Genomic DNA, 12,667 nt, shown 5'->3' with positions numbered 1-12,667 from the left:
TAATAAAACAGGCAACTGTGATTTAGTAAGATTCATGTGATGTGTTATCTGCCATATAATGTTGCACAGCTTCATTTATTCATCCTCTGGAAACAGCACAGGAAGTATACAAATTGCATCACACAAGGTGGTACACACTGATCCAAACTGAATGTAGATATTATAATTAATCACATACATTTATGTTACATATGGTACATCTCCACAATGCAAATATAATGTAAAACCCAGCAGAATAAGGCACCAAAGCATTATGGGAGATAAAAACACCTATTCCAATGGACAGGATAAGAAAGGAGTTGAAATATTCAGCTCAAATTGTACTGCTTCCTGCATTATATCTAATCCCTGTTGAAGCTGCATTCTTCAAAACATATTTTCTATTTTTAAATATTCCATGTTTTTTCATGATTGAATTCAAAGATTTTGGTTCAAAATCATAGTTTTTTTATAGTGACCTTGCAAGTTGACTTACCAACTAGGACACGTTACCCCAAAAAGTGGCTGATGAATACTTCATACAAACTTCACAGTCTATCTCCAAAATACACTTTCACATTGTTGGATTTTCAAACCTTTTAAGAATTACAAAATATCAAATGCATTTTTCATCTTACGAACTACTTCCAGGACCACAGAAATGACATCCCCACGCGCAAACATGAATGTTGACACACAACAGGACTGTGTCTTTGGCTCGGCCACTCAGGGAGGATTGAAATACTGACAGCCTTGGATGATGATGCAATAGCTAGCAACTGTCAACTTCATCGAATTACAGTAAGCTGCTTTGTCAAAATTTAGAGAGGCTTTATTGAACTCTGGGATACAAGAGCACCACTGGGATTAATGCGCAACTCACTAAATCTGAATGTCGACAACATTTCTAAAATAACCACATTCTAAACTGGGAAGGCCTGCGAGATTAGAATGCATAAACCTCCCATGTGTACCCACAAGAATATGACTCTAATTAAGGCTGGCAGTGGATACTCACAAATATTAACAGCCAGCAATTATACAGAAATTGTCTGCATGGCAATTTAGAATTAGTCTGTGGATGCCAGGTGCAGACAAAATCCATTCTCCTCTGTGGAAGGAACAACAATGATTGACTGGAAGTCTGAGAGACAAAAATAAATCTGGATTAAGCCACCGTTGGTGTGCCACTCGTGTTTCATTGGTAGTTTCTCTTGGTGCTGCGTTGTTTGCACGTAGGTTCCTGATGAGCCACAAGAGACTGTTAGTGCTCATACTGATTCACTTGCTGGTGGTGTTCGGTGTTAGTGCAGCTGCTCTGGCTTTGTTGGACACCAACAAAAATAAATAAATAAATCAAATCTGACAATCGCAGACCTCCAGGGTCAAAGTACAGCGAGTTCTCTGAGTCTGAAGAGACACATTACTCACTGTAGTAGTTAAACTCAGTCTCACTTCATGAAGCTGCATTGGCTTCAACCCAACATGCTGTATTTACTACAGAGACAGAGAAAGTGTAATTGTATGCAACAACATTAAATACAAGCAATATAAAGATCCTGGGAGAATCAAAGTGGTTCAGGGTTAATTAAAATGCATACTGTTCTGCATCTTTCTTTCTGCTCTGTGTACTTTATAACTCAAGCTATGAGTTTTCTGGACTGAAATCAAATGTTGATGTTTTCTCCAGGAGTATGATGGTTGCAAACCACAAAAGGCCAAGCTTTGATTGATTACCAATACAGCCTGTTCTCCTTTCCACTGTCTCAATAAAAAGGAGGAAGACTCTGAATCCACAGTGAAAAGGTGTAAGAAAATATATATATTTTAAGTTCTGATGCAAAATTATAGCAATGTCCAACAATTGTACGGGATAATGGGTAATTTCAGGTCCTTGCTCTATATTCTGTCATTATTCCAGCTATTGATGAACTTCACACAAAGCTTTTTTTTGCTACAATGGATATACTGAACCGAAGCTTTCATCCCTGAACTGACATTTTAATTGAAAATACACCTGTGCAAGATCTGACATTAGTCACCGGGAAACTGATGACTGTGTGTGAAGTGCAGACAAAGCCCACCCCTGGTCGGGACACTGAACTCTGCTATGTGTCTTCAGGCAATATCAGGAGATGAAACAAAAACTAGTTCTATTGAATCTGCAAAAAAAGAAATAAGTAAAACAGTTATTTGAAAAAAAACATATGAAAGATAGATCAAAGCCTGAGTTGACTTTACAAGACCTCGCACCTCTCTTTTTTCTCCCAAATCCTCCAATAGATAAAGTGTTTTCAAGAAATAATCTGACTTGACATTTCTTTTCTTGTTACACCCAGCACTTGCATACATCTTTTTTGGCCATGAATTTCATAAAAGCAGTCATAATATATTATAGAAAATGACTTAAAAAGGCAAACTGTGGAAAAGCTGTTACTCAATATGCACAACCTAAAAATCACCTCACGGCGTTGGCACCAATCTTTATGGGAATCACACATCACCAACAACCAGAACCAGCGCGCTAGTTTAGAGCCAGTTGATGTGCCAAGGATGACTGGCGACAGCTGGGCGCCTCTTACTCATTTTAAGGGTCATCAACATTTAATGTTACATTAGTGGCTTCGCTGGGTCTCCCTTTATCTACTGCGGCAGTGTTGACTTAATTATGCACAGCAGTATCACACTCATCTTGGTCAGGCCTGACATACAGAGAGGAAAAGGGTATGGTCTGCCTTTTCTGTACCTCGCCACATAAGTGTCCCTGCTCCTTTTGATGTGGATGAAAGTGACACAGAGGGCTGTCTGGGGCCGTGCATGCGGATTAACACACACACAGACAGACACATACACACGCATACAGTCTTTCACCGAGTTGTAAAAGTAGGTCTTTCCTCTAGGGCTGAACCCCTTTGGTATTCCCCTTCATCTTCTTTCTTTGTCTGAAATCCCTGTCCCTCCTAGCAGTCTCTAAACACAGACACCAAGAACACAAACTGACATCCTGGATTACTGTCAGACCTACAATACAAAGCCAGCACCAACAGTCAAATAAAACGTGCTGACAATCTGAGTCACTGCCAAAAAAATAAAGTTGAAATATGATGAGAAATAAATATAGGACGAAATTATCTGAAATTTACAGCTCTTGCAAAAAAGGGGACGGCTCTGAAACAGTCGTTAAGAATTGATGATGCTTCACGTGAAAATGCCATAATTATACCTGTGCACTGCATGTGTTAGAGCCATTCAACTACAAATCCCATTATGTATCTACCATCAGTGTATCCATGTGTCCACAACATATCTACCTATCTATCCTAGTTATCTACCCACCTATTTATCTATAAACAAAAAGAGTGATGACAGCCAGCTCTTACATTGATGTCTTCCAGGTTCAAGGAGTTCAGATATTCATGGTTTCTCTTCCACAATATAGGAGGCCTCCGCTCCCCTGTGATGGCACAAGTCAACACAGCGCTCTGGCCAACTGTGACAGTGGTGACGCTCACTTTCTGGTCATCTGGAAGAGTGAGCAGGTACACATCTGTTGACGAGAGGAAAAAATTACACAATGTTAGACAGATTGTCTTAAGAGGACTAACTCAATTTAAGAGACATTAAATTAAACTGCTGAGTAAAAGAGGAAACAATTCCAGTTCTTTGTAAAACTTTTAATTTGAGTAAGTGAGCAAGGGAAGAAAACTCCATTCAGTCTGCCTATACTACATATAAAATTTGATGGACCTCTCTTTCATGTAACAGCTCGTAATTCAGAGGAATAAACTCACTGAGATACTTCACTATGCAAAAATTCATGTTTTGCCCACATTTTTCTCTTAATGAAGCCTGAAAACAAGAATACAAAATTCAAGAGTGTCTCAATTAGCAGCTGTTGTGCTATAGAGGCAGATGTTTTTTTAGATAAAGATGCACTGAGGCAGCACAATTATTGCAATTTACAAAGTAATGGGAAGGAATTAAGTTAAATGTTCTGTAAATACTTTGCATAATTTATGTAATGATACTATAATGGAAGTTCTAATTTATCAGTCTCTCTGAGGACCCTGGGTCCACCACTACAGCACAAAACAGACACTTTTGGGAGGCACCAGTGCTGCTGGCCTGCTGAAATCACATCTGAAGCGCAAGTTGGAATATTTTTAACATGCTCAGTGTTCTGAGACTTTAAAACAAGCTAGGCACTCCACGTTGTTGTAAAAGCCCAGGAGTGCATCCTTTCTGATGAAAGTAACATGAAAAAAAAAAAAAAAAGCCTGCGCTGCCAGAGAGGTTCCCCATGGAAACACAACCCTAGACCTCGACCAGAGTCAGTGCTTTGCTTGATTCAGTATTCCTGCAATAACTAAAAGTTTTTCTGGTGATGATTTAAAGAGTTTCCCCTCGGGGATCAATAAAGTATTTCTGATTCTGATGATGAGATGTGGTTGTGTTCGCTACATTTAATTTTTACCCAGAAAAGCCAGAGTGGGTTGGTGACAGGTCAGCATGGCTATGGTTGGTTAATGCCTTGTGTGTGTCCAGTATTTTGATGAGACAATGAGTACAATGTACACTCATCCATTCTTTGGTGGTATTATGTAACGTGGCCTATGAGAGAATGCTTTTTAATCTTTCTCTTGGGTAATGAGCAAAGGAGCAAAAGGAAACAAGAGACTCAATTTGTTCTGCTCCTAAGGGCATGAAATACAAAACCTAATGAAAGAGCAGGTCCAGCAGACAGTGTTCACTTGCCACAGCCCAGAGAAAAGGATGAGAGCACCTTCAATTACAGCATGACTCCACTGGCTCTGTACCAGTGACCCTCTGAATGCTTTTTTTAACCTTCTCACTCATTTACTGTGTTTTGTCCACTTGTTGTTTCTTTGAACTGTGAACTTAGCTAGCCCTTTAGATCCAGGCCAATCAGACTGGAGCCGTGAGACAACTCATACTTCTTTTCAGTGGGAAGCTCAGAGTTAAGACTTCTAATCTCTCATTTGGCCCAATGAAACCCTGCTTAAGCCCGGGCAAATCTCTACCAGGATTACATTAAAATTAGAGGATTAATAACAGCCATTTCTTCAGAGCGGAGTATAACTTTAAGTTTAGATGATTATACTGTTAGTGGAGAGTTGATCCAACTATCCAACTCTGTGGTAATTTGTGTGGCTATAGTTTGTCCTGGTATTGTGTTAAAAAATCTAGGGAGTTTTGATTTGATAATTTAACTGATTAACAAAACAAAACAAAAAATCAGTAACACAAAAATATCCTGGTAGAAATATGATTTTAAAAATCATAAAATCAAAAAGTACTTTAACCATTTATTTATTTAATTTTTATATATATATATTTATTTTTTTCTCTCTTTACTTTCTATTGATAATAGCATTTCTGTAAACTGAGGTGATCAATTTGCTCTTGCTGCAGGAAATATAACTTTTGGGTACATGGAGACCTAAAATCTAGGTTACAAATCACTTTTACGCAGGCTGATATTTAAAAAAAAAAAAAAAAAAAACCTTAACTTTGCTCAATGCTTTGTGGACAAAAATTACAGAAACAGCTTATAGTAGGGCTGTATAGTGCGACACGTCGCACATGCTACAGAAAAATCGGTCTGTGTGATTAATGAAATTACCGCAGCAGCACCCATGCGATACAGCTTTGTGATGCGTGTGTGAGACAGAGCCGCTTGTTTGTGTAAGGTGAGAGTTTGTGTGCTTGTGTGTGTGTGGTGAATCAATGGCGCATTGCTATTCTACTTGGTAGTTGTAGTTTATCATGTGATTAAAAACATGTCCCGGCTGCTTAGAGTCCATACATCCAACACCAATTCCCACATGTTGAAAAAGGGTAGCCACTAGGCTTACTTCAGACACAACATCAAAAATTCATATCTCTCTCTCTATTATATATATATATAGAGAGAGAGAGAGAGAGAGAGAGAGAGATTGTATCAGATTGTATTCTGTGTATTACAGCTACATGTATGTGTGTATACATTTATGTGATCTTTAGATTTTATAGCCATTTTAAACTCTGAGTTTTTAACTCTAGTACTTTTTTTGAAATAAAATGTTTCATTATTATTATGCATACCAAATCATTACACCCACACAAAAGAAATGAGAAAGCAGTTTAAAAACATTCATCAATACACCAATCAGTCTTTCCTTTCTAAAAATCAAACATGAACTTATTCATTCATTAGTCAGTCTCTTTCATTGGTTGATGATAAAAATGTCTTGTGATGGCCTGCACAGAGGGAGATTCCTCTTGTCATTAACATAAACCGTCACTTGTATTGATCTAGAAAAGGAAGGGTTTAAATGGTACATGAAAAGCAATAACCAACTTCATAAAGTGACTGAAACATCGTGTGGACATCATAATGTGACAGAAATCATTTGATGGAACACGTTTGATCAGTCGAGCTGTTTGTATGTAATAAAGACGCAGCAGTCACTAGGGGTGATATGAGCGCAAACATGGCCAGAGAAAAAAAAATAAATGGAAAGAAATGAAAAATGTTGAGGAACAAAAACGTTTTACAGAGCCTCATTAAAACTGTACTTTATCCAGTGAGGCTATGGTGGAGCAACTTTAGTTATGTTCGAGTTCAACAGAATGAACCATTTTCAGCCATTTTAAAAGAAGTTTTAACTACTAAATTGTTGGGCTTACAGATATGTCTTTAGCTGTGATTTAAAAGTAGTACTAACACTCACCCTTAACACCGCAACAAAGTGGATCTGCAGCAGAGAATGACAACACATCGCCCTAACTTAGACATTGTAGCGTCATCCTACTTGTCAAATATTAAATTCTGGTGAACTTTTCTCATCTGGCAGGGTGGAACAAATTGAAACTAAGAGCTACTGAGTAAGTGCTCCTTCCAGAGAAAGCTGAACTAAATAGCATCAGATCTTTCGACTGTTGTTTCCTTTGGTATAACATCACAGACCTACTGGGATAGCAAATGTAAGCAGACAAATATGGTTTATTACAACTTGGGTTTTATTTCTGTAGCTCTGGCTATCAGTTCTATTAGTAAACATTGTACTTAAAGTAACTGCTGTGATCTTGGAACATGGCGACATTGCAAAAAATAGGTTCAGTGGGGCAACAAACAAGCTGTACAAGTTGTAAACAAGCAGACCGTTTTGTCAGATTAGTTACCACTTATTTTGGAGGTAAAGAAAACTGAGTGCACACAACTGCAGCAAGTACAGTAGGTTAAGGTTGAACCAGGAAGTCCGTCTGTAAGTTCGTCAGTTTGGGTATTCATTTTACTGTTTACCTTGTTTTATCTTTCAAATAAATTTGACTTTTGACTTTTCAAACTCGGTACAGATTTTAAAGGGGTAAAGGGGTAAGTTAAATGTTGTAAGAAAATGCTAGGCTAAATGTGTCGGCTTACTAAATGAATGTCAATTAAAAAGAACCAAAACAAAAAAATTCAAACCAATAAAGATGTCAAGCTAACAAAAATCTCAGACAACAAACAAAAACATACGATGATCCAAAAACAAAGCATAAATAGGAAATATGGAGAACACAGCAAAGAAAGTAAAACACATTAAGTCAGCCGTTGCAGAAAGTGAAGAATTAAGGAAAGTGGATCTTCCATCAGTCAAGCATGGCTAATCCATGATCCTCCTCCTCCTCCCCTGACACTAATAACACTATAGCCAGCAGATCAACACACCATGCAACCACTTTATACTCTTCGTGGTGTTGAGGTCGATACGCTGACAAAAATCTCCTTCAATAATGTCCTCCCTAACCATTCAATTACAGCCCCCTTGTATCTTAATGCTTTTGGAATACGCTGCAAGCAACAAACTCGATTTGCCGCTGATCCCTGGTGGGATAGAAATGTTATAGGGAGAATTTAAAGAAGAAAGTGGGCAGACAGACGGTAGGTTTCATCATAGCTTGAGCGGGTTGGACGGAGGAGGGAGGGAAAGGAAGAAGGAAGTGAGGCCTAGTATCCGAACTGAATGAGAAACTCCTCAGAGAGATGGGTGTCTGGGCTGTTGGATCCGACTCAAACACTTTGAGTCCAGCACCTCCTCTGTGAGAGATTTATCAGAGGAGGAAGTGGCCTTGGCTCCTCTTTTTGGTCTGATTTGAGGCCTGAGGGACTCAGCCTCCTGGGAAGGATCAACCTTCACCGTCCAACCTGTAATTAGTGATTAACGGTGAAGTCCAGACTTTTGATTTACTCTGCTCTTCTCCCAGAATGGGATGTTGGTCAGTGACACAGCGAGAGGTAAATCACCTATTGCACTGGAGGCAACAACTTGTCAGGAAAAATAGCATGGGTCTGCAGGGCGTTGCAAGGGGCCGACTGCATGAAGACAAATTGCACCAAGGTTGCATAGCCAACCCCCTTACTCCATCCTCTATCATGCTCTGTCGCTCTCTTTCTCCAACACATGCTCGCTCACCCTGTCTCTCTTTGCCAAGTCTCTCATTCCTCTAACACACTCCATCTCTTCCTCTCAATGACGTTCAATATTACTAAGGCAGAACGGTTGTGTACCCCCCCAACTGCTTTGAGTTTGACATTTTGAAGTGCCGATGTCCCTGATGCTGAGTATTCATAGCCCATACGCAAAGACTCAAAGGGGAAAAAACACCCCAAAAACAGAATACACATTCAAGTGAACATTCTCTGATCTTGGATGGTTGAGTTGATTTGTGCAAACTCTCTCCCAAAGAGTGGAGTTTCTGTTTTTGAGGATGATGAGCTACTCGGTGGACTTGATTGTTTGACAGAGAAAGAAAATAGTTTGAACACTGAAACACATGTACTCCCTTTGTTTTGCCCAGGAAAATGCTTATTTTTGCTTTTAATGTTGAACTGCCACTAGTCGTACTACTAAACAAAGTGGATCCCTGTACAATAAGGCAACAATAACAAAACACTAATAAGGTGATTTTCAAGTAAGCCCATACAAACAAACCCATTTTGAAAGGGAGAGAGATCACGCTTCTGCACCATTCCAGGTTGTATTTCTTCTCAGCTTTAACAGAGACACAACTCAGTTTAGAAGAGCAAAAAATATAACAGGATGTTATGTGATGTTGAGTGAGGAAACTCAGGGACGGAATGCAAATGGAAGCACATTTAACCTAATCGTGATCGTTTTGTATTCACAGGAAAAAAGAGAGGTAGTCTGCACACTGAATACTGTAAGCTCCCATGTGAAAGAAAAGCAAGACCATAAAGACAAAAATGACACCTCCACCTACAATTAGTTTATCACACGCTCTTTATCCCAAAACAATCTATTTTACATTAAAAACATAACCCCCATGTTTTTTCCTCACTGTAGATTTGTAAAAATATTTATTATAACAATGTGTAGCATATTATAATGTATATCTTACACAGGCTGCATCTATTTTTTCCCTTCCCACTCTAGATGAAACTAGGGCTGTGTATTTGCAAGAATCGGGCAATACGATACAGGGGTTACGATATAATATATAGCGATACTGTAAGCAAGGTGATATATTGCGATTTAAAAAAAATCAAATTTGAGGAAGTATAAAGAACACCAGATTTTTCTTGCATAAAATCTGAAGGAAAAAAAGTTTCCTTTTTTATGCAATCAGAACAGTAGGATCTGCATCTGTACTTATCACAGCTCCTGTAACATCCAACATCATAGCACTACTTTTTTGCAGTTTGAGTGAAGGAAAGATATGTGTTTACTTCTTCCTGTCTCAGTTTACGTTGTTACGTTAGAGTGGAGGAGTCAAATGGCTGAAGATAGATAACACTGCCACAAATCTTTGCATGTTAACTATTAATTAAAAAAATCAATACTGTTTGAGAATCGCAATACTCAAGTGTATCGACATTTTCTTACACCCCTAGATAAAACCGCACACTTGTCCTAAAATAGGCTGTAGCCTGTGTATCACTTTTCCAACCCACTGTAGATGAAACCACACCCACTTCCATACGACGAAAGCCTCGATGGCTGTGTGCCAATGGACAGAATACGACAGCTACAGTGGATTGGAAAATAGTGACATGGGACACTGAATTTGATGAATTTACTGTTCAGAGTGTTGAATAATGGGAAACGTTAATTCTGTATTATGTCTAGCTCTGGTTGTGTCTGTGTTTTTCTTGCAGTTGGTTTGTAAAACAAACAGCCAGTGGCAGCGCTGATCCAGTGGATTGTACCAGCCCTGCCAGCAAGTACTGGTCCGAGTCTTGAGCTGGGTCCAGGTTCAGTCTACATGAGAACGAGGTGAAGAAGTGCTCGGTGTGTGAGGAGGGGCAGCCCGGCGGCACTCGGCCTGTCTGCTCTGCCTATCCGAGAGACACTCCGGCAACTAAGAGCAGCTCCCCAAACAGCCGAAGAGGTCGGTGTGTTTACAGGGGAAACTACAGCTCACAATCCGCTGTATCAGCACCGCCGCTGGCTGACACAACCAGAGCGGCACATAAAACAGCCTCTACTCTTGATTCAAACTGTTAACTCATAGCCCTTCAGAATTAACATTTCCCATTACTCAACACTCTGATAAAAAGTAAATTAATCAAATTCAGTGCCCCATATCGCTATTTTACAAGCTACGGTAGCTGTCATATTACGCTGGATCCACATGAGCACAGTCGAAGCTTTCATCATACGGAAGTGGGCATGGTTTCATCTAAAAAGTGGGTTGGAAAAACGATAGACGCATACAGGCTACAGCCTATTTTAGGACAAGTGTGCGGTTTTATGTATGGTGTAGACTGTTTTGAGATCATTTCTGTAGCATGTGATCTGTTATTTTTGTCTGTATATAGCCTGCTTTTCTTTCACATAGACGTTTGTCTAACGAAGACCTTAAAAGGTAGAGACATTGCCTATTTAACTTTCGGGAGCTTGCAATATTCCAAGTGTGGACTACCTCACGTTTCCCTTTGTATACTGCTTTTGTCCTGCACTGCTGTTGGATGTGCACACTATCCACTTTCTTTGTTATATGTAGGCCACCGTAAATGCATGTTATGTTGGCCTGCTTTGGATCATCTACCTTATTTTATCACTCCAGGCCTGTAAAATTAGATAAAAGGGTGGGAGCTTCCTCTCCTAGTGCTGCCCTGAAATCGAGATTTTGACAACATTAATGATTTTTATATATAGTAGTATTTTCAACAAAGTTATAAAGTGCTTTACTTTAAACAACCAAGTAAAATAGAAAAGAAACAGTAAGAATATGCCAAAAAGCTTTAGGATTCTTTATTGATTGATATTTTCATGTCTTATAGTTTGACCTTGTTTTGTTTTTTTGTGAAATGCCTTCACAAGACCGTTTGGGTTTTTTAATATAAGCAGCACTTTTCTTGTGTACTATGTTTTTTATTACTTGTGCAAAATAAACAAACTGGGGGAAAAAAGACAGGAAAATATAAAACAGATGTAAACGTCAGAGGCTTGTTATCTTAACATCACAGACATGCAATTAAGATCTTCTGAGCATCTGAGCACAGTAATAACTTAAGTCAACATCTGAAACAGTCATAGTCCACATCTGCACAATTTATCAATGTAAATAAATAAAATGTTTGTTTACACAGAAAACTTTGCAACTTTAGGTCAAAGAACTTCTTCATCAACAGCATCATTTTGAGGATGTAACTACCTTTGAAGTAGATTCTGAGCTTTTTCACTTAGAGTATTTTATATTGGTCTGAACAGTCCCAATCCAAGAAAAATACCCTAGGCACAGTTACAGTGACCAGTCTTATAGTATCTATAAGCATATCCAGTCTCATCCTTCTGAATCTAGAGAACCAGAAGAAATATTTGTGTTTTTGCAGCATTAATGCTAAAATGTGTTTAAAAATGCAATTATTGAAAATTGAAAATTACAGTTGTTAGGTAAAGGGTGAGCAGATAATTACTACCCCATTCCTCTCTCCTCCCACAAACATTATAAACATCAAGATGGCTGTAAAACATTAACAAATGGCCTTAGTGAGTGCATTACCTCTGGCTGATCAGCCTCAAGTTTGTTTCCAAAGCAGCTGTTGGGAGAGATCCTGAGGGATGTCCAGAATTAGTATGCAACAGAGTCTAAGAGGAGCTCTAATTGGATTAATTTTATCACCTACCTTGTGGAAAACAGCTAATGAAAAATCCCCCATCTTACTGCAATAAGTAAATCATAGAGCACTTAAGCTATAGCATAAGAGAGGCCGTGATTTAATGGTTCCATCATATTTCACCCACATAAGCCTGCATGGCTTTAAACTATATCAGATTGCATTGTTTTTTATTTTATTGAGGGTTTAATTTTGAGTGATGCCTGTTCTGTCACTATTCTGAGTAACATCAGAAACCTGATTGCGTGTTTGTGTGTTAAGAGGGCAGAATATTTAGCATATGCATAAACTTCACTCAATACAAACTCAGAGTTACAGTACACTTCCATCCAACTGTTTGTGTGTTCTACTAGCTTTACACCGGCATCAGCGTCATAGCACATTTGCATAGCTGCATGGCTGAAAATGGTGCATGCCAACACCTTCAACTGGATGACAGGAGACAGTAAATGTTGAGAAAAGAGGATGAATGCAGCAATCTGTTTACAGTGAACTGCTAAACAATCCTGACAGCCAGAAAAGCACATTGAACCGGTCTGAGTCAGAGGGCACTTAAATATA

General features: G+C 38.8%; 1 protein-coding gene across 3 annotated transcripts in view; it reads right to left on the bottom strand.

Moving 5' to 3' along the window:
* The window catches only part of fstl5 (follistatin-like 5), a 183,655-nt gene that overhangs the window by 66,491 nt on the left and 104,497 nt on the right, over window positions 1-12,667 (bottom strand). For all 3 annotated transcript variants that reach the window (XM_044206146.1, XM_044206147.1, XM_044206148.1), the window contains exon 7: window positions 3,360-3,526. In XM_044206146.1, coding sequence (XP_044062081.1) covers window positions 3,360-3,526 — 167 coding nt within the window. The remainder of the gene's footprint in view (window positions 1-3,359; window positions 3,527-12,667) is intronic.

This window comes from Siniperca chuatsi, linkage group LG8, assembly GCF_020085105.1.
Source record: "Siniperca chuatsi isolate FFG_IHB_CAS linkage group LG8, ASM2008510v1, whole genome shotgun sequence".
Lineage (NCBI taxonomy): Eukaryota > Metazoa > Chordata > Actinopteri > Centrarchiformes > Sinipercidae > Siniperca > Siniperca chuatsi.
The sequence above is the reverse complement of the archived record's forward strand: the minus strand, read 5'-3'. Positions and strand labels throughout refer to the sequence as shown.